The 26,124-nt window shown below is 46.3% G+C and overlaps 1 protein-coding gene, 1 long non-coding RNA gene and 1 pseudogene across 10 annotated transcripts in view; 1 reads left to right on the top strand and 2 right to left on the bottom strand.

Annotated features, from left to right (window-relative positions):
- Nucleotides 1-17,615, top strand: part of ME3 (malic enzyme 3) — a 220,785-nt gene extending 203,170 nt beyond the window's left edge. For 5 of the 8 annotated variants that reach the window (XM_086384724.1, XM_086384723.1, XM_086384729.1 and 2 more), the window contains 7 exons: nucleotides 6,897-6,994; nucleotides 7,272-7,385; nucleotides 9,716-9,821; nucleotides 10,422-10,564; nucleotides 11,042-11,215; nucleotides 15,672-15,770; nucleotides 17,378-17,615. In XM_086384724.1, the coding sequence (XP_086240850.1) occupies nucleotides 6,897-6,994; nucleotides 7,272-7,385; nucleotides 9,716-9,821; nucleotides 10,422-10,564; nucleotides 11,042-11,215; nucleotides 15,672-15,770; nucleotides 17,378-17,539 (896 nt within the window). In that variant the 3' untranslated portion in view covers nucleotides 17,540-17,615. Of the gene's footprint in view, nucleotides 1-6,896; nucleotides 6,995-7,271; nucleotides 7,386-8,354; nucleotides 8,505-9,715; nucleotides 9,822-10,421; nucleotides 10,565-11,041; nucleotides 11,216-15,310; nucleotides 15,592-15,671; nucleotides 15,771-17,377 lie in introns of those variants that run through there. The other 3 variants (XR_015157908.1, XM_086384725.1, XM_086384727.1) reach the window with 3 other exon arrangements.
- A 6,870-nt stretch (nucleotides 17,616-24,485) lies between these two features.
- On the bottom strand, nucleotides 24,486-26,124 carry LOC147342549 (uncharacterized). The gene has a single exon (XR_015157910.1). It is a non-coding gene; the product is annotated as an uncharacterized LOC147342549 (long non-coding RNA).
- Nucleotides 25,011-26,124, bottom strand: LOC147342548 (protein tyrosine phosphatase type IVA 1 pseudogene; annotated as a pseudogene). Its single transcript, XR_015157909.1, has one exon. The product of XR_015157909.1 is annotated as a protein tyrosine phosphatase type IVA 1 pseudogene (transcript).

Raw genomic sequence — 26,124 nt, 5'->3', positions numbered from 1 at the left:
ACACTGTAGGCAGATTCTTTACCATCTAAGCCACCAGAGGATGACCAGCCCACTTGTGAAAGTGGGCCCGACCTTATTCAAGAGGCCGCCCAGTGCCCCGGCGCAAGCCTCCAGGCCCCTTGGCCACACCCTGGCGAAGCCTAACTCCCTGTTCTCATTGCCCAGGACGACAGCCTCCTCTCACCTGAGACACAGCTAGTTCTTCCCCTTTTCTCTGATAACCCATGGTCTAGGATAGAAACTTCTTCAACTTTGTCAAAAGTGACAATTAATTAATTAAAAATTAAAAATAAATAAAATTTAAAAGTGACTATTAAAAGCCCAATAGCAACTACATTTTCAGCTTGTCCTTCTATGCTATTTCCTGTACCTACAACCTCCAGTACTCAATTTGCGGGAAGTGCAATTATGGAAAGCTCCCTCTGAAAGGGAAAATTTGTTTTTCTTTCATCATGAACAAGGAACAAACAACCATGCTTTCAGCTGCCATGGTATGTGTGGGCACAAGCGATGTTCTAACGTAACCCTGGACCCCCGGGCTTCTCTAGGTGATTGCTTCCAGAAAGCTAAGCAGCTTCCTTCCTCTCTGTTTTTAAATCCTTAATGCATAACCCAAGACCTTCTTCCTCATTAACTTTAATGAAACTTTATGAAACTTAAATGAAAGTCAGTGATGGAGATGACTTTATTTGCCAAACTTTCTAATACAGGATTTGAGAACTGCTGTTTCCCCTCTTGAGTTCTTGACTGTGATTAGGGTCACTGGCCTCTTCAGAGGATGTCCTCGGAGGAAGATCCCAGAAAGAAGAATGAGAAGTAGCCAGCAAGGGAGCCAATGACCATGAGGGTCCAGAAGCCATGTGCAGAGTTTTCCATAGGAAAGGATGAACACCAGTATCGAATGGTAATGAAAAGTCAGGGAGGAAGAGGGCTGAGGACTGACCCTGAGCTTGACAAGGGGAGGAACTGGTGGCATCAAGACAGGAGAGTCGCTGGATGGGACTGGTTTTCAGGGAGACCAAGAAGAAAGGAAATGCAGACCATGAGTATGAAAGTGTTGGTTGCTCAGTCGTGTCTGACTCTTGGCAACTCTGTCCACTATAGCCCACCAGGCTCCTCTGTCCATGAAATTCCCCAGGCAAGAATACTGGAGTGGGTTGCCATTTCCTTCTCCAGGGGATCTTCCCAACCCAGGGATTGAACACAAGTCTGCTGCATTGCAGGCAGATTCTTTACCATCTGAGCCACCAGGGAACCAACAATGAGTATATTACACTCTATAAAGGAACTTGGCTATAAAGGGAAGTAAGAGACAGGGTGGGCTTCCCTGGTGGCTCAGTGGTAAAGAACCCACCTACCAATGCAGGAGACATGGGTTCACTCTCTGAGTCAGGAAGATCCCCTGGAAAAGGAAATGGTAACCCACTCCAGTATTCTTGCCTGAGAAACCCCACGGATAGAGGAGCCTGGCACGCTATAGTCCGTGGGGTCACAAAAGAGTCGGACATGACTCAGCGACTAAACAATAGCGACAGCAAAAAAAATGGGGTGGCGATGACATAGGGTCAAGAAGAGGCTTTTTAAGGATGGCAACTTGATGACATATTTGCATGCTGACGGCAGTGTGGCCCACTAGAAAGGGAGCAGTTGAGGATGCCAGAGGAGGAAAAGGAAGAGAATTACAAAACCAACTCCTGGAGTAGGTAAACATGCTAAGGTCCAGTCCACACGTGGAGGGCGCTTTCGCCAAGAGCAGGGATCATTCATCCATGAAACAGGAGGAAAGGCAAAGTGTAGAGGCCGGAGGCTTTGATAGGCCTAGTGGTCAGAGAATTCACTTCTCACCTGGCTCTCTTTATTTTCCTGAACTTCTCTTTTCATTTCTGAGAAGGGGGGAAAGGGAAAAAAGAATGCTCCGTAGTACCTATTTCCTAGAGTTGTCATAAACAATAAATGAACAAATAAATGCAGGCAAGCATATACACGGCACAGAGCCAAGGTCACGGTGAGAGCAATTAGGAGAGGTTGCCATTGTATCCTTTGGACATTTTCGACTCTTTTCTATCAGATTTCCCGAGCTTTTGTGTTTTCCACCACTTTCAGAGTCACAGCTGAACAATTATGTCCACGACCTAAGTTCACTTCCCTCTACCTCCACTAGCACCTGCTTCTCAGGTCCGCCCCCCACCTCCCAGGGAAAGCCCTGGAGGCCACTGCTGCTGCCTTCAACTCCAGAGTCAGGAAAGGCTGTCTGAGCTGCATAGACCAGGAAGCAGGTTTACTTTGCTTTACTTCCTGCTTTACTTCTCTTTACTTGGTGACTGACGGGGGAAGCCACTGTCCTTCTCTGGCCTCAGTTTCCTCATCCGTACCATTGTTGGATGTCATGCTCTCCATCCAGCACTGAATTTCTGCAGGTAAGCTGTTGTTCAGCCTGCAGGTTTAACCACAAAGATACTTGACATCCAAGGAGGAAAAGCTCCATCAAGAGGCAGGGTCCTTGAGAGGTCCTCTGATGAAATATCTCTGGCGCCACCTGGTGTCCTATGTTTTGTACATCTCCTTTCGGGAGGCAGAGTTCAGTTCAGTTCAGTTCAGTTGCTCAGCGGTGTCTGGCTCTTTGCAACTCCATGAACTGCAGCATGCCAGGCCTCCCTGTCCATCACCAACTCCCGGAGTCTACTCAAACTCATGTACATTCAGTTGGTGATGTCATCCAACTACCTCATCCTCTGTCGTCCCCTTCTCCTGTCTTCAATCTTTCCCAGCATCAGGGTCTTTTCCAATGAGTCAGTTCTTCGCATCAGGTGACCAAAGTATTGGAGTTTCAGCTTCAGCATCAGTCCTCCCAATGAATATTCAGGATTGATTTCCTTTAGGATGGACTGGTTGGATCTCCTTGCAGTCCAAGGGACTCTCAAGAGTCTTCTCCAACACCACAGTTCAAAACCATCAATTCTTCAGCGTTCAGCTTTCTTTATAGTCCAACTCTGACATCCATACATGACTACTGGAAAAACCATAGTTTTGACTAGATGGACCTTTGTTGGCAAAGTAATGTCTCCACTTTTTAATATGCTGTCTAGGTTGGTCATAGCTTTTCTTCCAAGGAGCAAGTGTCTTTTAATTTCATGGCTGCAGTCACCATCTGCAGTGATTTTGGAGCCCCCCAAAAATAAAGTCTCTCACTGTCTCCATTGTTTCCCCATCTATTTCCCATGAAGCGATGGGACCAGATGCCATGATCTTAGTTTTCTGAATGTTGAGCTTTAAGCCAACTTTTTCACTCTCCTCTTTCACTTTCATCAAGAGGCTTTTTAGTTCCTCTTCACTTTCTGCCATAAGGGTGGTGTCATCTGCATATCTGAGGTTATTGATATTTCTCCCAGCAATCTTGATTCCAGCTTGTGCTTCTTCCAGCCCAGCATTTCTCATGATGTACTCTGCATATAAGTTAAATAAGCAGGGTGACAGTATACAGCCTTGACGAACTCCTTTCCTGATTTGGAACCAGTCTGTTGTCCCACGTATGGTTCTAATTGTTGCCTCTTGACCTGCATACAGATTTCTCAGGAGGCAGGTAAAGTCGTCTGGTATACCCATCTCTTTAAGAATTTTCCACAGTTTGTTGTGACCCACACAGTCAAAGAATTTAGCATAGTCAATAAAGTAGAAGTCTGGAACTCTCTTGCATTTTTGATGATCCAAGGGATGTTCACAATTTGATCTCTGGTTCCTCTGCCTTTTCTAAATCCAGCTTGAACATCTGGAAGTTCACGGTTCACGTACTGTTGAAGCCTGGCTTGGAGAATTTTGAGCATTACTTTGCTAGTGTGGGAGATGAGAGCAATTGTGCAGTAGTTTGAACACTCTTTGTCATTGCCTTTCTTTAGGATTCTTTCATTGCCTTTCTTCAGGAGGCAGAAGGCTGTCCTGAAATAGAATTAGATGAGCTGAAAACTTGCTCTGTCCAGTGGAAAACTGGACACAAAAATGAAAGATACACTCCTATTCCCACCCTGCAACCATTAGTATTTTACAGCACCATCCAGATTCTGTGTGTATATTTTGATACAGTTAGAATCATGGTTATGTAGACCACTTTAATGTTCTCTTCCTTCCAACTAATTACATGCTTTGCATGTATGAGGCCCTGGATTCAATCCCGGCATCTCCACAGCAAGTGAATGTGTTTATTTAGAGTCCCTGGAGTAGGAAATGGCAACACACTCCAGTATTCTTGCCTGGACAATCCCATGGACAGAGGAGCCTGGCGGGCTACATAGATCATACAGAGCTGGACACGACTGAGCACACACGCACATCCTTCCAACTAATTCAGTGAAATATAGTTTAGGGGTCAAAAGCACCAGCCCAAGAGCCTGATTCCCCGAGTTCACTCTGTTATGTGATCTTGGCCAACTCAGCAAACTGCTCCATACCTCACTTTCCCAATCTGTAAAATGGGGATGATTATGAGACAATTAAATGTCTTTACATTAAGACTTATAAAGAACTCTGAACAATACGTGCTGTCAGTTACTAACTTGATAGCATTTTCTGTGTTGCTATCATAAGGAGCGTTTTTAACGGCTGCAATATCCTACTAAGTGTCTACATTAGCTAATTTACTTAAATGTCACTCTTGTTGGGTGTTTATTATTTCCAATCATTCTGTGTTCTAAGTGACGGTGTCATAAATACCCTACAACATACCTTTTGGATGTTTTCATACATAGATTCCCAAAAGTAGAAGCATGAGGTCAAAGGGCAAAAACATTTTATGCCTTGGTTTATATTGGGAAATAGTTTTCCAAAAAGGATTGTAGCTCTTTAGCATGGAATGTGGGCTGGGACTTTACTCTTTTCCCTCCTCCCTCACCAGCCAGAGATAATATCGATTTGTTTTTGATTTGTATAATTTTAACCAGCCATAAACAATCCCACTTGAATTTCCTTTTCTTTGGTCATCCTGGACGCTTAGCATTGCCAGCTGTAGTTACTTTATTGTGACTCTGTCAGCATCCACATCAGTGGTTTTAACAGAGAAAACTTGACATAAAGACTTGTGGATTATACATTAAAGAACTGAAAAACCAAGAAGAAATACTAAGGATCTGCTACCACCCCCATAGGCTGGGGTAACATAGGGAAGATGTGGTGGGGAGCGCTATGAGGTTAGTTCTAGAAGTGATGGATAAAGTGCAAACTGGATTTAACTGCTGCTTCTGGAACAAACTGCTGCTGTAAGAGTAAAAACAAAACCAAGGCAATGGAGTTGCCAGATCTAGCAAAAACAAAAATGCAGATGGTCAGCTAAATTTGAGTTTCAGACAAATAAGTTTTTAGAATATTTATAATAAACATGGAACACATGCTAAAAAAAATATTTCTTGTTTATCTAAAAATCAAATTTAACTGAATGTCTTACATTTTACCAACCAATCTTCCAAGGTGGGGATGATGCTGAAAAAAGTGTTCTTTCCCTCCTCATTTAGCCTTTCAGTCACCCCCTGGCACCGCCTATTGGCAGAGCCCACCATAAAGCCAGCTGGTAAGGCTGGAAAGTGGTTTGCAGACCAAGGAGCGACAATTATCCAGTAACTGGCAGAGCCCACACTTTTGGCGGTTCAGCATCCTTGCACACCTATTCTACACATTGATACTTCCAGAAGACAATAGAAACAATTCTAACAAAATGCCTAATAAAATGCAACTATCTTTCCAACCAGTGCAGACATTCTTACCCTCTCCCTGAAATGGGGAGAGTCAAAGTCTCTACAGTTCTTTTGTTTGCCAGGTAAAGAATGTCTGTTTCAACAAGAATGAAGTCGCTGGCCCCTGCAGTCGCCAACCTTCCACACACCCTGAAAGGGGTTCAGGGCAGCGATAAGGGATGGAGTCCTCTGTGCCCTGGGAAAAACAGGCAGAACAGGCCTTCAGATAGTTAGGTATTTTCAGGAGATTTTATGAACCCAGTTTCTTGCATCTTGTCATATCTAGAAAAGCATAAAATCATTAGTGGAGACATCTGCTTCTCATGACCAGGAATAACCTTGTGACTAGCAGCAGCCTTCCTGCCAAAATGTGTACTTGACTGCAATACCCTCTTCCCTAAAATCACATGTATACTGACCTCCCCCTCATCGCTTCCGAGTAGTTCCCAGAGCTATTTGAAAGGGCTAAGGTCCTTATTTTTGCCCCCAAATAAGCATTAACTCTCAACTCTGACAGTGTGCACTTTTTTTTTCAATTGACATATTTATATCTGGAAGATAGTCACACTACCCAAATCTGGGCAAGATTAACTACTCTTCCAACTCAGTCACATTTGAAAATTCTGTTATCTAGAGGCTGAATTGTAGAATTAACCTTCAACAAAACTTATAAGAGGAAGAAAAAGGGAGAATAAATTAGTTAATATGAACCATTAAATCACATGATAGTCAAGGAAGAAAATTTGCATGGTTACTACATCCCTCGTTTCTATAACCAGTCATGCAGCCATGGTTGATATTTATTTATTTCTTCCTCAGTCTCCCATGCCATATTTTCTTATCCTCAGACAAGAACTCGGCTTGCCAGTTCCCTTAGTAAGATGACCCAGACCTTCATTTCTGAAGGATCTGCGCCCTCAGCAGCTCTGCCTCTCTTTCGTTGTAACAATATTTGTTAATACCTGCTCTGGAGCACTGGAGTGCTATGACACACCCCTGCATGCAGAGTATTATGCAAAAGAGAGTTGCTGGACAACTTGCATGCCTACAGGCTTGACTCTGTGAGGCCGAGGGAAAGCTGCTTGTTCCATCACAGGTTCTAGGTACGGAGAACTCTGCCAAGGGTCTTGGCGGTGGGGCCCGGGGGCCAGACGGTCATCTCAGTCCACTCTATTGCAGGCACAGCCTCTGTGGCCGTGGCAGGGATCCTGGCTGCTCTGCGGATCACCAAGAACAAGCTCTCCAATCACGTGTTTGTTTTCCAAGGTGCTGGTGAGGTGAGTCCCACCAAGGGCTCTCTACAGTCACTCCAGAAGGAGAATAAGAATACGGGGAGGAGAAACAAGGAGGGGACGCCTTCTGGGCTCCAGAGGAGAGGAAACAGCCCAGAAGCATGGTGATCATTGTACCTGCCTGGGCCCCACCATTTGGGTATCTCGAGGCAGGGACTTAACGAGGCCTCCTGGGAGGAGTGGGGGAAGAAGGGAGGATCTTGGCAAAGTGTCTGATAAATCCTGAGTAGCTCTGGCCTTGTGTCTGAACACCACCTCGCAGGCAGCCATGGGCATTGCCCACCTCCTTGTCATGGCCCTAGAGAAAGAAGGTGTACCCAAAGCAGAGGCCACAAGGAAGATCTGGATGGTGGACTCCAAGGGGCTCATTGTCAAGGTACTGTCAGTCTGGAGACCTGCAGGTTTCCTGAGACCTGCCACTATTGGAAGGGGACTGGAGGAGATCTTCCAGGGGGCAAACTGCTCAGACAGAATAGAGAGCAGAAGGACAGCAGTGTCCTGATCTCCACAGCAAATGACTCATCCCCCAGGAGCCTTAACCACTCTTGTCCAAAAGCTTTGAATGTGCGTGTGAATGTGTCTGCCTCCTGCTCCCAGCCTCATCTCCCTGCTTCCTGTCTTGCACTCACCTCCAGCCATATTAAACCACAGTTGTCCCAAAGTGAATGCTCCCTCTCTTCCCCATCTTTGCATATTTTGTTCCTCTGCCTGGAACGAATGCCCACCTCCTTTCCCACAAGCCCACTCAGCCCATCAGTCTCCTCCCTGTCTTCTGTCACCTCCTTCAAGCAGTGTTCTTGAGCATCTAGGTCTCAATTAGTTTCCTAGAGGAAACTGCCCTCTGCCCTTCGTGTATTAATATTACACTTGTCACGTTATGGGGCTGGCACCCCTCTGCTGGTCTCCCTCCCCGTGAGGCTGTAAGTCTTGATATCTGTGTCCAGCATGTGATAAGAACATAATTGATATCTGAGGCATTGGTGAAGGAATGAGTAAGGGAGACAGTCCAGCTTCTGACTTCAGTGTGCTGAGGGCCCGGCTGGATGACCTCCTTCCTTAGGATTTCACTCAGAGCTCCATGTTTTAATTCCCCAAATTCCACTAACATAGGATGTGTCCATGAGAGATTTTTTTTTTAAAGACAGAGATGGGAACAAGAGGGTCTCAGCCAAGAATAGTGGAATCCCCCAAAGCAGCCACAGACCCTCTCAGGGCAGACTCCCACTGGAGGGGACCGGGACCTGGACCCCGCCTCCTGCCCCAGAGCCTTCCAGAGCGTGGTCCAGACTCGGGCGCAGGCTGCCGCGCTTGGCTCTCGCCCACCTTTCATCATCGCTTTGCTCAGTTGAGCTCGCCCCTCCTGCACGGTCTGTCAGAGCTGCCATTCTCACTCCGGTTCTCGTGGGACCGATTGACCCAGGGGAGTCATCCTTGACCAGCCTGTGACCCACGGCCTCCTATGTGAAGAAATGGAAGGAATCTAACACAGTGTGAAGTAAGTCAGACAGAGGAAGACAAATATCACGTATCACTCCTGTGTGGAATCTAATTTTTTAATATGACACACACAAAAAATGAACTTATTTATAAAACAAAAACAGATTCACAGATTTGGAAAACAAATTTACCATCACCAAAGGGGAAATGTGGGAGGGAGGGAAATATGGGAGGGAGGGAAAAATTAGGAGCTTGGGATTAACATGCAGACACTGCTAGGTATAAAATAGATAACCAACAAGGACCTACTGTATAGCACAGGGAACTCCACTCAATATTCTGTAATAATCTATATGGGAAATGAATCTGAAAAAGAATGAATATATGCATATGTATAACTGAATCACTGGGCTGTATATCTGAAACGAACACAGCACTGCAAATAAACTAGACTCCAATAAAATTTGTAAAGGAAGAAGTGGAAAGAATCTCAAGCTCACTGGGAGCAGCCAGCCATTGCAAGCCAGATCTGGATCCCGGCTTATTCTTATTTATAGGGAGGTTAATGAAAGAGAAAGTGTTAGTCATTCAGTCATGTCCCACTCTTTGCGACGCCATGGTCTGTAGCCCGCCAGGCTCCTCTGTCCAAGGGATTCTCCAGGCAAGAATAAAGGAGTGGGTTGCCATGCCCTGCTCCAGGGGATCTTCCTGACTCAAGGATCAAACCCGGGTCTCCTGCTCAGCAGGCAGATTCTTTACCATCTGAGCCACCAGGGAGGCACTGGGGAGGTTAATTTCAGTTTCAGTTCAGTCACTCCATCGTGTGTCTGACTCCTTGAGACCCCGTGGGGAGGTTAATGGCTCTTGTCAAATACACCCTGATGGTGGATGACTTGGGCCTCCATCCCTCCTGGGGCCTGTGTGCTGTGTGTCTCAGAGTCAAGAGTCTCAATTAGACTCAGGCGTTTCCTCCGAGCCTTTCTGTCCTGGCCTAGGAAGCCACGACCTGAGCAGCTCAAAGAAAGGCTTTATTGGATTCTCCATATGTGGTTTGGATTAAAGAAACACACACACACACATAACACGCACATTTCAAATCCTTAGGTTCCGTCTTAGGTTCCAATCTAGAGGATGGGCCTCAACACTTCTGACAGCTCAGCCCAAAGCACAGGGCTCTGCGGGAAAGGTTCTAAGAGTCTCCAGAACATCCCCACCCTACCCGATGGTTCTCACCACCACAGTTGCATCGTATTCTTCCTTTCCCTGCAGGGGAGGAGCCACCTGAACCATGAGAAGGAGATGTTTGCCCAGGACCACCCCGAAGTGAACTCCCTGGAGGAGGTGGTGAGGCTGGTGAAGCCCACGGCCATCATAGGTAGGAGGAGGGGGTGGCCCACTGCTCAGCCCAGCTAATTCTCTTGACTTGCAGGCGGAGACTGAGGGTCAACAAGGGGGCTTCAGCAACCCATGGAGATGCAGCTCTTTCCCCTCACATCCAATTCAGTGCTTTTATTGAGTTATTGACTTTTATTGAGTTATTGCTGCATGTGAACCATAGAATGGAGGCACCACGCTGGGCTTCATGATGCAGAATTACTCCATAGAGCAGAAAAACACAGGCTGGTCTCTCTGACCAAGATGAAATGAGCTCCTTGGAGGGGACCCTAGCATCACCCCTCTCCTGGGGGGAGCAGCCCACTCTAAAGGGCAGTGGCCAGGAATGCCTTCACAGGTGTATCTTCACTGGCCAGGGGCCTGGGACAGACCAGTGGTCCCTTACGACTTAACAGGGGGTCTCAGCCAGCTCAAGCAGGAAGACCCTTTTCTCTCATCCTCTGTTGTCCCCATGGCCAATGACATCCCCCAAGACTCCTGAGCCTTCTGCGCTGTATCTAGTTGCCCGCCAGCACCACCAGGAGAGGAATGGGGTATTTATAAAGCGTAGGCATCCCCACTACCCCTCTTCTCCCCGTAGGTGTTGCTGCCATCGCAGGAGCCTTCACGGAGCAGATCCTGAGGGACATGGCCTCCTTCCACGAGCACCCAATCATCTTTGCCCTGAGCAACCCCACCAGCAAGGCCGAGTGCACGGCTGAGAAGTGCTACCGGGTCACCGAGGTCAGCGGGGAGTGCTTCCTGCCCCAGGCTGAGCGGACACAGTAACAGTGACTATGAGTCGCCCTATGAGTAGGGTGGGGGAAAAAAGTGGAGCTGGCCCCCAAACCCAGGTCTGGCTCCAAAGCCACGGCTCTTACCATTATGCCTTGGTGCTCAGGGTCCCCTCACATAGAGCTTTGACCGGAACTCGAGGTGCTGGTAGACTCTGCACACCTGGCTTGGCTCTCTGGGGAGGTGACAAGTTAGAAAGGCACGCCTTCCCCTTCCGGTGGTTTTGTGGCTGCCGGGGAGCCTGGTGGGAGCTCGGTTTCCGGTCAGATGAACAGGCCTGCTTTTAGCACCTGCAGCGTCCTCAGCAGAACGCCGAGCACTCGGGAGAAAACGGAGAGGAGTCAACGTTCGGGAGACCAGACTAGGCCACCATCACTCCCGCAACCCGTCTCCAAGCTCCGTCTCTGGTTTTCTTCCCGCCCCCAGGGCCGAGGGATCTTTGCCAGCGGAAGTCCTTTTCCAAGTGTGACTCTGGAGGATGGCAGGACCTTCTTTCCGGGGCAGGGCAACAACGCCTACGTGTTTCCCGGCGTGGCCCTGGGAGTCATTGCCGGCGGGATCCGGCACATCCCTGATGAGATCTTCCTCCTGACAGCAGAGGTATCCCTGTTCCCTGCTCCTGCATGCTCCCGGGAGGGCCTACGCTGCTCCCTGAAGACTCCTTGTCTTGTTTCTGCTACTTCCTGCCCGCCAAGTCCTTCAGTGGTCCCGCAAAGGGCTCCAATGTCAAGCGTCTCTCAAGATCACCTTGAGGCTTGAACGTCTCTGAAAACACACGCTCTAAGGGGCGCGATGTGGGATAAGGAAGAGTCAGTGGGAGGGGGTGTTGGCAGGAGGCCCTGGCACTGAGGGGACATACCTGGCGGGGCTCCCTACCTCCCAGCAGTACCCGTGTGCCTGCCAAGAACAGAAATGCCACCAAAGCCACCTCAAACAGTGGGCTCATGAACCATGACAAGCAATTGATTCTTCCGACCGTGGGTGCTGGCCACATTACTGGTAACTGGTAGCAAAATAAGCCCCACTAGGGCAGCTTTCTCGAGGAAGGCACTGACACCCCACTCCAGTACTCTTGCCTGGAAAATCCCATGGACGGAGAAGCCTGGTAGGCTGCAGTCCATGGGGTCGCTAAGAGTCGGGCTTGACTGAGCGACTTCACTTTCACTTTTCACTTTCACGCACTGGAGAAGGAAGTGGCAACCCACTCCAGTGTTGTTGCCTGGAGAATCCCAGGGACGGCGGAGCCTGGTGGGCTGCCATCTATGGGGTCTCACAGAGTCGGACACGACTGAAGCAACTTAGCAGCAGCAGCAGCAGCAGGACAGCTTTGTATAAGGAAGGTTGCAGGCTGGGTTGGCCTGCTCTGAGTACCCCTATCTTGAGCACAGACATGGATGTACACCTGCTCCAGGTACCTTACTAGAAAAGGCTTACTTACCTTACTACAGAAGGGCTCTTTACTGGGCACGGTGAAAACAATGAAAGAATTCATTGAGAATGACAGCCCACATTCAAAATAATGGTTTTTAATAACAGTTACAGTGGCTGACATTTATTAGTCGCTTACTAAAGACCAGGCGCTTCACATTTATCTTCACTCTGAGGAACCATGGCAATAGAAATGTTTCTGTTGGAAAGTTAAGCTAATCCCAGCTATGTTGTTGTCATCGTTCAGTCGCTGAGTCATGTCCGACTCTTTTCGACCCCATGGCCTGCAGCACATCAGGCTCCTCTGTCCTCCACTATCTCCCAGAGTTTGCTCAAACTCATGTCCATTGAGTTGGTGATGCCACCCAACCATCTCATCCTCTGCTGCCCCTTTCTCCTCCTGCCTTCAACCTTTCCCAGCATCAGGGGCTTTTCCAACGAGTTAGCTCTACACATCAGGTGGCCAAAGTATTAGAGCTTTAGCTTCAGCACCAGCCCTTACAGTGAATATTCAGGGTTGATTTCCTTTAGGATTGACTGGTTTGATCTCCTTACAGTCCAAAGGACTCTCAAAACTATAAACGAATATCAAATACATTTATCCCCAGTGAGCTCCAAAGGCTCAACTGTGATCTCTGGCCTGTGTCTGCGTTCCCCTCTCACCACAGCACTGGGGAGAGCCCCAAACCAGCATGACACAGAACGGCTTCCACACAGCCATACCCAGTCCTGCTCCTATGAGCCCCACAAGAAACTACCTGCGTCACACATCAAGTTCCTTCTTCCTATGTCTCCTGGAGGCCCGTCAGCCTCGCGCAAGCCTTGTGCACACTAGCTCTGGTTTTGTGCTGTGGTTCTCTGTCCCTCTTGTCTAAGTATTTTGTGTTTGTATTTCTTCTGGTTGCTCTGATTGGTGGTGGTGATGTTTTGGTGGCATGGGCAGAACTGTCCGAAACTCCCACTGGATAAGAAGAGTCACTTCCTGCTTGGAGTTGGCCTGCAAGCAGGTTCCCTGATGTGCAGAAACACTGTTGCCAGAGCCTTCCTGTGCAACCCCCAGAGACATCTTCCCAACCCCCACCTCATGCTGTGGGACAGTTCCACTCCATCGTTTCCAAAATAGTGTCCATGAATTAAGCAGGAACCCCTCCTGAATCTACTTGTCAGTCACTTGCTATGAGCACAAGGCCCCTGCCTCCCTGGAGCTGACAGTCTGGTCTTCAAAGTCCTGGCAGGTTACATTTCTGAAAAGGGTGCTTTTAAATTAAGATAACTTCAGTTGCATCTGATTGCTCTATATAAAAAGTAATATGTATTTTAGGAGATTTACATGCGCTATCTCATGTCATCTTGACAGCCTGGTAAAATACAGCGATCATCCCTGTGTTATAGACAAGGAAACAGGCACCGAGAGGGGTCACCTGGCTTGTGAGCAATGCGCCAGGAGGGCCCCAGGCAATGTGCCTTGAAGCCACAGCAGAGCATTGGCAATGCCCAGCGTCTTAGAAGCAACCACACCTACCGCGATCCAACTCGTCACTGCAGAAGCTTTCTAGCTGCAGATCTATCCCTGGGAATCCTGCTTCCCTCTGATCAGTCCATCCTCGATAGCTCCACAGAGGATCCTTCAAAGCTGGGAACAGGCCCTCTTGTCTCCTAAACTTCAGACTTTTATATGGCTCATTGATGCTCCCAGGAAAGTCCAAACCCCTTCATACGGTTCATCCCAGGTCCTCCTTCCCTCCCCCTGCCATCAGCCTATCCATCCTTTTCACAGTCATGCTCTCTCTTCCCTCCAAGAATTCTCATGTGCTATTCCTTCTCCTCTCTTCAAGGAATTCATACTTGGCCCTTCAGGTCTTAGCTTCTGTCTTTTCTTCTGGATGCCTTTTTTTATTTTTATAAAGAGTGAGTCTGCGCCTGGCTCTTCTCTCTCTGAACAGGGTCTTACCCTTCTCTCTCTGCTGCCTGCGTCTACCTCAGCTGCTCCATCTCCCTCTCTCATGTCACCAGCCTTGCCTCATCTTCTGTTGTTGTGTTGTGTTTTTTTTTTTTTTTTTTTGCCTCACCATGAGGCATATAGGATTTTAGTTCCCTGACCAGGGATTGAACTTGCATCCCCTTGCGTCTTCCACATTGGAGGGCTTCCCTGGTGGCTCAGTGGTAAAGAATCCACCTGCCAATGCAGGAGACTCAGATTCAATTCCTGGGTTGGGAAGATCCCCTGGAGGAGGAAATGGCAACCCACTGCAGTCTTCTTGCCTAGAGAAGTCTATGAACAAGGAGCCTGGCAGACTATGGTCCATGGAGTCTCAAATGAGTCAGACATGACTTAGCGACTAAACAACAAAACCCCCTGCACTGGAAGCGTGGGGTCTCAACCACTGGACCACCAGGAGGGCCCTGGAGGGCTGGGCCCTGCCCTCCTCTATGCCTGTCTCTCCCCTCTCCTTGCTGTCACTCTAATCATTCATTTTCCACTGACGCCAGCCTCCAGGAAGGAAAAGACTGGCTTCTCCGCCATGCCCTTCCGCACCTAGCACAGAGCCTGGCGAGTCGCAGGGCTCTGTGAAGGCTGGGCTGAGTGAACAGAAAGGAGAAGGCCAAGCATGAGAACACGGCCCACGTCCCTCCCATCTGCCAGACTCTGAGGCAAGACTAGCTCCTTTCTCGGTCTGTTCTGGGACACAAGACTTCTTATGTGGCTTTTCCCCAGATTTAAACTTGACACAAGGCAGGGTGGGGGTGGATTCAGAGCCACATCAAAGAGGCTGTTCTGCAAGGCTGGATGAGCACCAGGCCCCCGGCAGGAGGAAGAGGCTTGCAGAGGAGGGCTGCCCCTCAGAGAGCAGCCCTGGATCAGGGAGGGTGTCCCAGGGTGAAGGCTCGGAGCATTTATGCAGGGAGCTGGTACTGCCCGTTGTGGGGTCACTTGCTGGAGAAGCAGCTAGTCTTCACCAGGGCCAGGGCTGGGACGGCGAATCAAGGAGCCCTGAATACAGAGACGCAAGACAGTCATGATGGACGCCCAGGGTGCTCCTAAGCGTGTGGAAGGGGCTAGAGCTCAGGAAGCGAGGGACTCAGGCGTCCCAAGGCAACAGGCTAGGCCAGCCAGGGGGTCCCGGAGTCTGCTCTGTGCACACGTGCTTAGTTGGCCCAGTCGTGTCCGACTCTTTGCGACCCCAGGGGCTGTAACCCGCCAGGCTCCTCTGTCCATGGGATGCTCCAGGCAAGAATGCCAGAATGGGTTGGAATTTCCTTCTGCAGGGGATCTTCCTGACCCAGGGATCAAATCCACGTCTCTGCGTCCCCTGCACTGGCAGGCGGGTTGTTTACCAGCTGCTCTGCGAGTCACTAGTTTGTTCATCTTGGCCCTAGTGGTTTTCCTTCAGAATTCAGAGAGCCTCATGTTGTTTAAAGCCTCAGCTAGTCTCAAAGGACATAAAGGGTGTGTCCTTGTTGTAAGCCTAAGCTTTAAGCACCCCAGGGCCACGAGGTGGCGAGACAACGGTGGAAACTGCAGTGACTGGCCACCTGTAAGGGGCAAGGTGAGTCTCCAGTGTACTGGGTCGGGCTTGTTCTGGAAAGGCAGAAAATCAGCTTATTCCTCTCCCTTGTCTCTCCCCAGCAAATTGCCCAAGAGGTCTCTGAGCACCATCTGTCACAGGGGAGACTGTACCCGCCCCTCAGCACCATCCGAGACGTGTCTCTGAGAATCGCCATCAAAGTAAGGGACTCCTCACCCCCTAAACATGGGTAGCGGCATCCGTCAACTCTGTCTGACTTTAGGGGGACTGAGGGGAGGGCAGCGCTGGACACGTCCTGGCTCCCTGGCCTGCACTGCATGCTCCCCAGAGGCTGCTGACAAACTCTGGCCTGTAGCTCGAGCCCCATCCCGACACCCACTCAGGGCAGTTCTGGGAAGCTCCTGCACTTCCCCTCAGAAACCAGACAGAAAGGTCATCAAAGTCCATAGTTTTGTGGACCAGAACGTGGGTGGGATTTTTAAAAAATGAATCATAAGTGCCCATTTATACAGAAAGGTCAACTTGCATAGCATCATGGAAAGAGCTTGGGCTGTGGAGTCCCAGCCCTGCCAGTCAGCAGCAGAGGCACCTCAGGACAATCACTGCACCTCCCTGGGCCTCAGTTTCCTTCTTTTCCAAAGAATTCCTCTGTCCCAAAGTTTTGGGTCTTCCCTGGTGGCTCAGTGGTAAAGATGTGGGTTAGATCCCTGGGTTGGGAAAATTCTCTGGAGAAGGAGATGGCAAACCACTCCAGTATTCTTGTCTGGAGATTCCCATGGACAGAGGAGCCTGGCAGGCTACAGTCCACAGAGTCGCAGAGAGTTGGACATGACTGAGCAACAAAACAACAACTCCCAGAGCTTTGGAGGACATTAAAAGAGAAGAGCTTGAAAAAGCTCCACACTTGGCACCTTTCTGGCCAGAGTAGATGCTCATGCTTTCTCTCTCTCTCAGGATGGCTGGGCCACGGGGTGATCAAGTTCATGGAATAGTCTAAGTATAAATGTCACCCAACAGACGATGCAGAGATGATGGGTATTCAGAGAACCAGAACATAGAGCCCTAAAGAATGACCTAACACTGATAATTGTTGCATCTGGATGACAAATACACGAGGGTTTATTATACTGTTATTTCTATAATTTCTATTAATATATATTTTACATTTTCTATAAGTTTTAAGAGTAATTTCAGAAAATGCATTGCACGACAGACAGCATGCGCTCCCCAAGAGTTGTCCCGTGTGTTCCAGAATCAGACTGTGGGGCTTGTTGTCCTCAAGCCCAACTGTCCAGCTGATAGTCCAGCTCCACCCTGTCCAGTTCCTTCCTTTCAGGGATATTTAGCTTCATCCTCTTGTGAAGCCAAAGCTAATACCCAAAGAACATTGTCCAAGCTGTTCTTTGAATTCAGGCTGCGTTTAGGAGAGACAAAGTATCAGGTACTGAACACTTTTGCCTGCTACCTAACTTTATCCTCACGCCATGCCAGAGGAAGCTGTCATTACCCCCACTTCACAGATGTGGAAACTGAGGCTCAGCCAGGATGGCATCACTACCAAGGACCCACAGGCAATCGGAAGCAGAAGCAGACTTTAGCCTGAAGCCTCTTGACCCTGACCGTGTTTATTCCACTGTGTCAGAGCTCCCTTACGAGGCAGAAAGCTCTAGCTCCTTCCTCTCCAGTGGCTTCAGGGGCCACATGCCTGCCGCGGGTGTATCCCCCCCTTCCACAAGCTCCCAAACGAGGGTCTTCAGGCAGGCTCCTCCTTACAGCCAGTTCCTCAGTCACACATATCTTTCCCTAGGTCCTCGACTTCGCGTACAAACACAACCTGGCCTCCTACTACCCAGAGCCCGAGGACAAGGAGGCTTTTGTAAGGTCTCTGGTCTATACTCCAGAATATGACTCCTTTACGCTGGACAGCTACACTTGGCCCGAGGAAGCCATGAATGTCCAGACCATCTGATGCAACCTCAAAGGCTGGGATAGGGCTGGGTGAAGCCCAGGGTAACACTGACAATATAAATGGGTTCAAAAATGGCCATCCTTGTCATTGTGTTTTTCCTTTGAACTTTCTGGTGTGAGGGGAGAGGCCCAGGCATAAGATGAGTAAGAGCTTTGTCCCTGAAGGAGGCCTTGGGTTCACTTTTTTGTAACCCTCCTCAGGCTTCCTTCCCAAGAATTTCTTCATCCACCAATTGCTAACTTTTGGCTAGACCTTGTGGAAATCTAGAATCTGCCTTGACAAGGTCTGGGGTCTAGTAGAGGAGATGAGATATGGGCACAAGGCATTTTGCCTCCAGGGAGAAAGTAGTTAAGTCCCTGAAAGAACTGCAGATAAAGCTCGTGTGCTCAGAGAAGGGAGAGGATCCTTCCTATGAGGGCATAAGAGAAGGCTTCATGGCGACCCACCCACCAGGGAGTTCAGTCTCTGCTGGACAAATACACACCCTTCAAGACTCAGAGGGCGTGAGAGCTGAGTGTCTGGCTCGAAGCAACTCACAAGTCAGAAATGGTCACTGCCCTGTGGTTGCTGAGTGTGGGCATGCCCTTGTGGTTATTACCAAAAGGAAAACCAGAGAGATGTGGGTGGGGACAGTCAGCAAACCAAGGAGGAAGAGAGGCTGTGAGGGGAAGGGCACCGTGGGGAGCGTGAGAGAAGACTTGATTTCATGTTCCTGACTCAGGGATGCTCTCCTCTGCCCTTCACACTCTGAAGTAGTTCATCAAACTGGAAAAGCTTTCCTACAGAAGGTTGTCAGTCTGTGTGTCTCTTATACCAGGTTGAGTCATAGCTTTCACCTCCCTCGTGTCCAGCAGAGCCCACACCATGGGGAGGGTTGGGCGGCTGGGGGGGACGAGCTTGTGGCCCTCACAATGGAAGACCCTGCTAAATTGCTAACATCTACTGGCATGGCAGCGTCCAGCCTCCACTTTCATTGAGTGACACCAGAAAAAACAATCCATGCCCAGAGACCTACCACTGTCCACCCTCCTGCTGCCAGCTCAGCCTGAGGGTCTCCGCTGCCCACCATGAGCCGGCCCTACGTGCCACTCCTCAGGGACAGGCCAGGGGGGCGCCTGGGATCCTGGAAGAGTGATTAGCAGAGACATCACGTCACCCCCTGTCTAGGTCTTACTCTTCCAACACCTCCTTCCTGGGTGCTGGTGCTCAGCCAGGAATACCCTGAGGAAACATCCCCGTTCTGTAATCTGTGGCCGCATTCTGAGGACCTCTCATGGTCAGAAGAGGGCTTGAAGAGTGAAGCTGGAATCTGGACACCAGGGAGCCTTTCATATCTTTTCTACGTCCTGTCCCACAACTTCCTCTGTATCCCAACTGCACCTTCTTTATACTCAATGTGACAGAAAAGAAAAATAGTAGAGAAAATCAGTGAAACCAAAACAGGCTGACAAGATCAACTAAAATGACCAACTTTAGCTATGCTGATGGAAACAAAAAGAAGATAATTACATTTCCTGTGTTCCAAGCACAGGGATCATCTTGCTGGCACTGAGCACATGCGCTTCCAGGCCTGTGCCCTTACACATGCTTCGTCTCTACCTGCAAAGTCCTTCCCTCTGCTTCTCTGCCCTTTATCAGTTACATTTCAGTTCAACCAGCTTTCTACCTGGAGACATCATTCATCATTGGACTGCAAATACATTTGACTCCAGGAAGTCTTCTTGGACAGAATTAATAACTAAATTAGAAATCAACAACAGTAAAAAAGAAAATGGGAAGTTTCCAACTCTTTGGAAATTAAACAGTATATTTCTAAGTAAGTCATGGTAAGAAGAAATCACAAGATAAATTATGTATGTTGAATTAAATAAAGAAAAATAAAAATTACTGCTGCTGCTGCTAAGTCGCTTCAGTCGTGTCCAACTCTGTGTGACCCCAGAGACGGCAGCCCACCAGGCTCCCCCGTCCCTGGGATTCTCCAGGCAAGAACACTGGAGTGGGTTGCCATTTCCTTCTCCAAGGCATGAAAGTGAAAAGTGAAAGTGAAGTCGCTCAGTCGTGTCTAACTCTTGGCGACCCCATGGACTGCAGCCTACCAGGCTTCTCCGTCCGTGGGATTTTCCAGGGAAGAGTACTGGAGTGGAGTGCCGTTGCCTTCTCCAAAAAATTAATGAGTTATAGCTAAAAATAGTACCTAGAGGGAAATTTTAGAGCTTTAAATGCCAATATCAGGGGGGAAAAAAGAATAAAAGTCCTAAAACAATAACAAAGTTTCTCCTTAAGAAACTACAACAGGAAAAGCAAACAGAATTCAAAGCAAGCAAAGATTAGAGTAGAAATCAATAGACCTATAACAAATCAAAGAATTGAATTAGTAATTCAAAATCTTCCCACCAAGAAAAGCCCAGGCCAAGAATTCTTCATGGGTGAATTTTATCAAATATTTAAAGTATTAATAATACCAATCCTTCACAAACATTTTCAGAAAATGGAGGATGGAATACTTCCAAAATCATTCCATAATACTGGTACTACCCTGATATCAAAACCAGATAAAAAGCAACACACAAAAACTGCAGACCAATATCCTTCATGACTATAGATGCAAAATTCTAAACAAAATATTAGCAAGCCAAATGTATCAATATAAAAGAATTAAACACAACAAACAAGTGGAATTTATCTCAGGAATGCAAAGTTGTTTTAACATTTAAAAACTGATCAACATAGTACATGATCTTACTAGAACAAAGGACACAAACCACCAGATCATGTCAATGGATGTGGAAAAAGCATCTTAAAATACCCAACACCTGTTTATGATAAAACTTTCAACAAACTAAGAGAACATCCTCAACCTAATGAAGAGCCAACAGCTAACATCATCCTTACAGGTGAAAGAATGAATACTTTCTCCCTAAGATCTGGAAGTTTGTTTCCACCACTTCTGGTCAACATTGAGGGTCTAGCCAATCAATTAAAAAAAAAAAGTAAAAGGCATTCAGACTGGGGGGGTGGGGGGAGAGTAAAACTGCCTTTATTTACAGATGACGTATTCTTGTAAGCAGAAAATGCCAAAGAACAGAACAGCACTTGCTTTGCTCTTTCCCTCCCTTCCTCATTCCCTCTCTCTCTCCCCTAACAAATGAGTTTAGGAAGCTCATAGAAAGCAAGGTCAATGTACAAAAATCAACTATATTTCCATAGACTAGCAGTGAACACTAGCAATAAAATTAAGAAAACATTGCATTCACAATACCATCAAAAAGAAAAAAAATACGTAATTTAATGGCATCTGGTCCCATCACTTCATGGCAAATAGATGGGGAAACAGTGGAAACAGTGTCAGACTTTATTTTGGGGGGCTCCAAAATCACTACAGATGGTGACTGCAGCCATGAAATTAAAAGACGCTTACTCCTTGGAAGGAAAGTTGTGACCAGCCTAGATAGCATATTCAAAAGCAGAGACATTACTTTGCCAACAAAGGTCTGTCTAGTCAAGGCTATGGTTTTTCCAGTGGTCATGTATGGATGTGAGAGTTGGACTGTGAAGAAGGCTGAGCACCAAAGAATGGATGCTTTTGAACTGTGGTGTTGGAGAAGACTCTTGAGAGTCCCTTGGACTGCAAGGAGATCCAACCAGTCCATCCTAAAGGAGACCAGTCCTGGGTGTTCTTTGGAAGGAATGATGCTGAAGCTGAAACTCCAATACTTTGGCCACCTCATGTGAAAAGCTGACTCTTTGGAAAAGACTCTGATGCTGGGAGAGATTGGGGGCAGGAGAAGGGGATGACAGAGGGTGAGATGGCTGGATGGCATCACCGACTCAGTGGACGTGAGTCTGAGTGAACTCCAGGAGTTGGTGATAGACAGGGAGGCCTGGTGTGCTGCAGTTCATGGGGTCGCAAAGAGTCGGACACGACTGAGCAACTGAACTGAACTGAAGAGGTACAAATCTTGCACAATGAAAACTATAAAACATTGATGATAGAAACTAAATTTAAGGGTAATGTTCCATGTACATGTTTAAGATTCAATATTATCAAGGCTGCAGTTCTCTCCAAATTATTTATAAATTCAACACTAGACCTATCAAAATCCCTACAGCCTATTTTTGTAAAAATTCACACATTGATCCTAAAATTTATATGCAAATGTAGAATAGTAAAAACTTTTGAAATGATGATGTACATGATCCAATTTCAGAACTTTCCATAAAGCTACAGTAATCAAGACCATGTACTCATATAGATCAATGAAACAGAGTTGAGAATTCAGAAATGAGTCCTTCATTTATGGTAAGCTGATTTTTCAGTTACCAAAGTGAGTGGAGGAAAGGTGATCTTTTGAAGAGATGATGCTGGGGACAACTAGATATCCACATGCAAATATATATATACACACATAGAGAAAGAGATACTTATTTCACACCATATACAAAAATTAACTCAAAATGGACCACAGATCTAAATGTAAGAGCTAAAATCTGTACAATTTCTAGAAGGAAATATAGCCAAAAAGTCTTTGTGACTGATTGAAGAGATTCTTAGATACAGTTTAAAAGCATGATCCATAAAAGAGAAAATAGATAAATCGTACCTCATTAAATTTTTTAACTTCTGTACTTTGAAACAAACCATTAAGGGAAAGAAAATGACAGGTAACAGATTGGGAGATAGTATTTGCCAATTATATATCTGATAAAGGCATTAGAGTCAGAATATATAAGAAATTTCTACAACTCAGTAAGATGACAAGATCCAACTGAAAAAAATTGGTAAAATATTTGAGTTGATATATTATAAATGGCTAACATGTACACGAAAAGATGTTTAACATTAGTTTTATTAAAATTAAAACTGCAATGAGATACCACTTCCCACTCACCAGAATGGCTATAATAAAAAAAGAGAGAAACAGTCTAAGTATTGGGGAAAATTAGAACCTCTTCTAGCAGGGCTTTGTCTAAGCACCAAGAAGTTGAGGGAAATTTCCCTCCATCTTTTAAAAACCTTCATTCTAACTCCCCAGCCTCTCATACTTGGTCCCAGAACTCAGCAAGTGTCCTTCAGTATAGTGGCTGTACCTGTGGATGCTGTGGCAGTACCACCCAGATCCCTCGAACGGTCTAAAACACACATTCATGGCCAGCCGCCAACAGTATTATCAGCTGCAGGCTCACAGCACTGCCTGGGAGCTGCACTTGACTGAAAGATGATGCTTCATCCAAGATTACGCCCTCATCCCCAGGGACAGCCTGCATCTAATGACTGGAGTCCAAAGATCCAAGCCCCTTGCCACAATTGCAGACACCCCTAAATGGCCATCCCAGCTTCACAGCTCCCTGGGAGATTGGCTAATGCTACTGCTGCATCTGTATGTATCCCCATTTGGCTTCTGAAGCATCCTGGTTCTCTAGCTCCATCACAGTGTTGTTGAGATGACGCTCCAGTAAGCCTCCAAGTGCAAACCTCTATCTGTTTCCTGAGAAACTTGACCTGCGACGTGAAACTGGCCAAACCTCTCAATTTTCCAATCTGTTGCGCCAGCCCCAATGTGACCACCAGGAGCCTCGCTGGGTTTCGTTTTCCCTCAGTAGAGAGCCTGCTGCAAGAACCAAGCCTGATCCTTAGTCCACGTCCCAGCAAACATGTCCTAGTAAATGCCCCCAGCAAACAAAACGGCCACTCACCTCAGGAGAACTCCTTCCTGTTCGGAATTCCTGTTCACCTAGTCCATGCTGCTCTCACAGCTCTCATACATCCTTAAACATATGATTCTTGAAACTTATCCATGTTTTTATGGATGTTGCAGAGAGGGTGTTGGGCTGCCAATGACCTACTACATCCTGTCTAGAAGTGGAAGTTTCTAGACACAGATTTTCAAAATTTCAAATGTTACTTTTTTCTCTAACTTAATTGTAGTCAGAAAACTTGTGTTATTCAAATGTTTTAGAATTTTGCTGAAATTATATATGATCTTATATATAGTCAAATTTAATAAAATATTTCAGGTACTCTTAGAAAAATAAGGATGCTCACTGTTGGATGCAATGTCCTTATGTTCATGGGATCAAACTTACTGTTTTGTTCAAATATATATCTTTACTAATTTTTGTCTACTTGATCTGTTTCTGAAAGAAAAATAATAAAATTTCCTATCACTCTGGTAAACTTGTCAATTTTCCTTGTGGTTCTTTCCATGTTTGCTTTGCAGATTTTTGAACCATGTTATTTGATACATAACTTTCTGGTGAAGTGTAACTTTTGAAATTTTAAGTAATGATTTTATCTCTAGTCATGCCTTTGCTTCTACTTTTACTAAAAATGACACAGCTACACCATCTTGCTTAGTTCATCTCACTCTCCTACAATTCATTAGATATTTCAGCTCTTGTACTAGCTGACAAAAGGTAAAAACTAACAAACTATTTCTCCCACAGAACTACATTTCCACACACTATGAATCTATGGTTGAACTAACCTTAATATATACCACCATTTTATCAATTCCATAATAAAACAAAGTATCAAGTATCTAACTATTGTTACACAGTTCAAAATCATAAAATGTTAGATGTCTGATCAGTTCAGTAGTAGAAACTCTCTTCTATTTTGGTTGAAAAGACAAGGAAAAAATACTACACTTAAAAATAATAGTTAATAACTTCCAATAGGTGTGTTGAAGAACTACAAGGCATTCAAAAATTTTATAATTAAGAAATGTTTTCGCTACAAAGTATCTTTCCCTTTCTAAAGTTTACTAAATAAAAGGAACTATTCTATACATCCTGCACAAGATTAAGGCAACATGGAATTTCTAGTAGAAATTTTCCATAGCCTCTTCCCATTCTGTCTTCAGGCCCTCCCCTTCAAAACTGCATCCCAAGTGTAAACAGATTGTAAAGCTTTTTTGTCTAAAAATATTACACACACACACACACGTTTCTGTATGATGTATATTTTACATTAACTTTCAGAGATGTGATTTTTTTTCAAACTGGAGCCTTTCACAACAGCACAAAATGAGATTTATATAAAGACAATAATCACCATAAGTCCTAGTAAGAATTCAACAGAATCAATTGTCACACAAACCTGATATACACAGGTAGTGGTAAACACAGGAGCAGATAAATAACCACAAAGGTCTTGTGATAGTTTGAGATGACTAGAGGAATAAACTTCATATGGTTTACAGTGCTGTTCTTAATTCCTAGGGTTTTAAATCTACATGATACTAAAATTATCCCAGTATTGTGCTGACTTTTGGTACCTAATCTCTCAGTTTCTTATATATTATTTCTGGCATGGGAATAGTAGTAAGCTAAAGAGGCTACAATTTTGTCACATTTGTGGCTTTTCAGTATTCCTATGGGAGGCTTCATTAGACTTGTCCTTCATTAAGCCTATGCTAATATATATGATAAATTAAGTCCTGTCTCAAGTTCCGTGTCCAAGGCAACAGCATGAGGCAGGCAAGTTTTATTGAATGCAACAGTTGTTTCTATGGCCACTGGAGTCTTTGAAGCGCAGCCGCATTTTAGAATGATATTTCTCCAAGTATAAAAGTTGCTTGCTGTTAAAAGCTCCACGCCGCTTTTGTCTTATAAACTGGACCGCCTCTTCATTTTTCATTCCACCTTCCATTAATGCCAGGGCGACAAGCACTGGAGTTCTCCCAAGACCTGCAACACAGTGAACAGCAATGCAACAACCAGGTTCTTCCCGAAATTTAATATTTAAAAGACTTAACCAGTCATCCACAATCTGGTTAGAGGGTGATGAACCATCATCAAAGGGCCAATCCAAAACCTGGATGCCTTCTTTCTCCACCAGAGCAGTGTCATAAGTTGCTTCACACACTCTTACTATTGTCGTAACTCCATACTTCTTAAGGTCCTCTATGAATTTGCTTAAGGTTGCACTCGTTGGATTGTGTGTAATAAGAAATCTCATGTTCCTGTATGTGACTTCCACAGGAGCTGGGCGGTTCAGTGGAGCCATGTCAATTTAGTTTAAAAAAAAAAAAAAACTCGTTACAGTTACGGGAAAAAAAAATTAAATTTCTGAACGCAGAAATGATGTAAAGAAACTGAAGTCTATTCCAATATGCCCCACTCGAAATTCTCAATGCTTACACGAAATTGGGAGTAACGAGGAAATGAAATGAACTTCCTAACACGAAGCCATCCTTCAGTTCAGTAAGACTGAGTCAATGGAAAGGAAGAGCACCGAGGTTTACCCCATCCAGGTCGGAATTCTTGTAAAAGGCTCCGATGGTTTCAAGAACACACGTCTGTGTCCAGGTTGACGCTCCTATGGGGTCTTCTTGGTGGAGCAGTGATGAATTTCTACAGTTCACTTCTCCTCACGAAGGTCGTGCTGTGCCTGGCAGTAGTCTCCGGGGACCTTCAGAAACTCCATAAATGCGTGACCAACACCACCACAGGAAGGACTTAGTTTACTCATTAAAGACTGTGGCCTAACCATACAGCCGGTCCCGCAGCACAGGCGGTGGTGGCGTCGGCTGAAGAGGAGGGAGCTATGGCGGTCGTCGCAGAGAGAACGGCGGCGCGACTCC

The sequence above is a fragment of the Bos grunniens genome, chromosome 29 (genome assembly GCF_055505025.1).
Source record: "Bos grunniens cultivar Pamir isolate PY7600 chromosome 29, Bosgru_T2T1.0, whole genome shotgun sequence".
Taxonomy (NCBI): domain Eukaryota; kingdom Metazoa; phylum Chordata; class Mammalia; order Artiodactyla; family Bovidae; genus Bos; species Bos grunniens.
The sequence above is the reverse complement of the archived record's forward strand: the minus strand, read 5'-3'. Positions and strand labels throughout refer to the sequence as shown.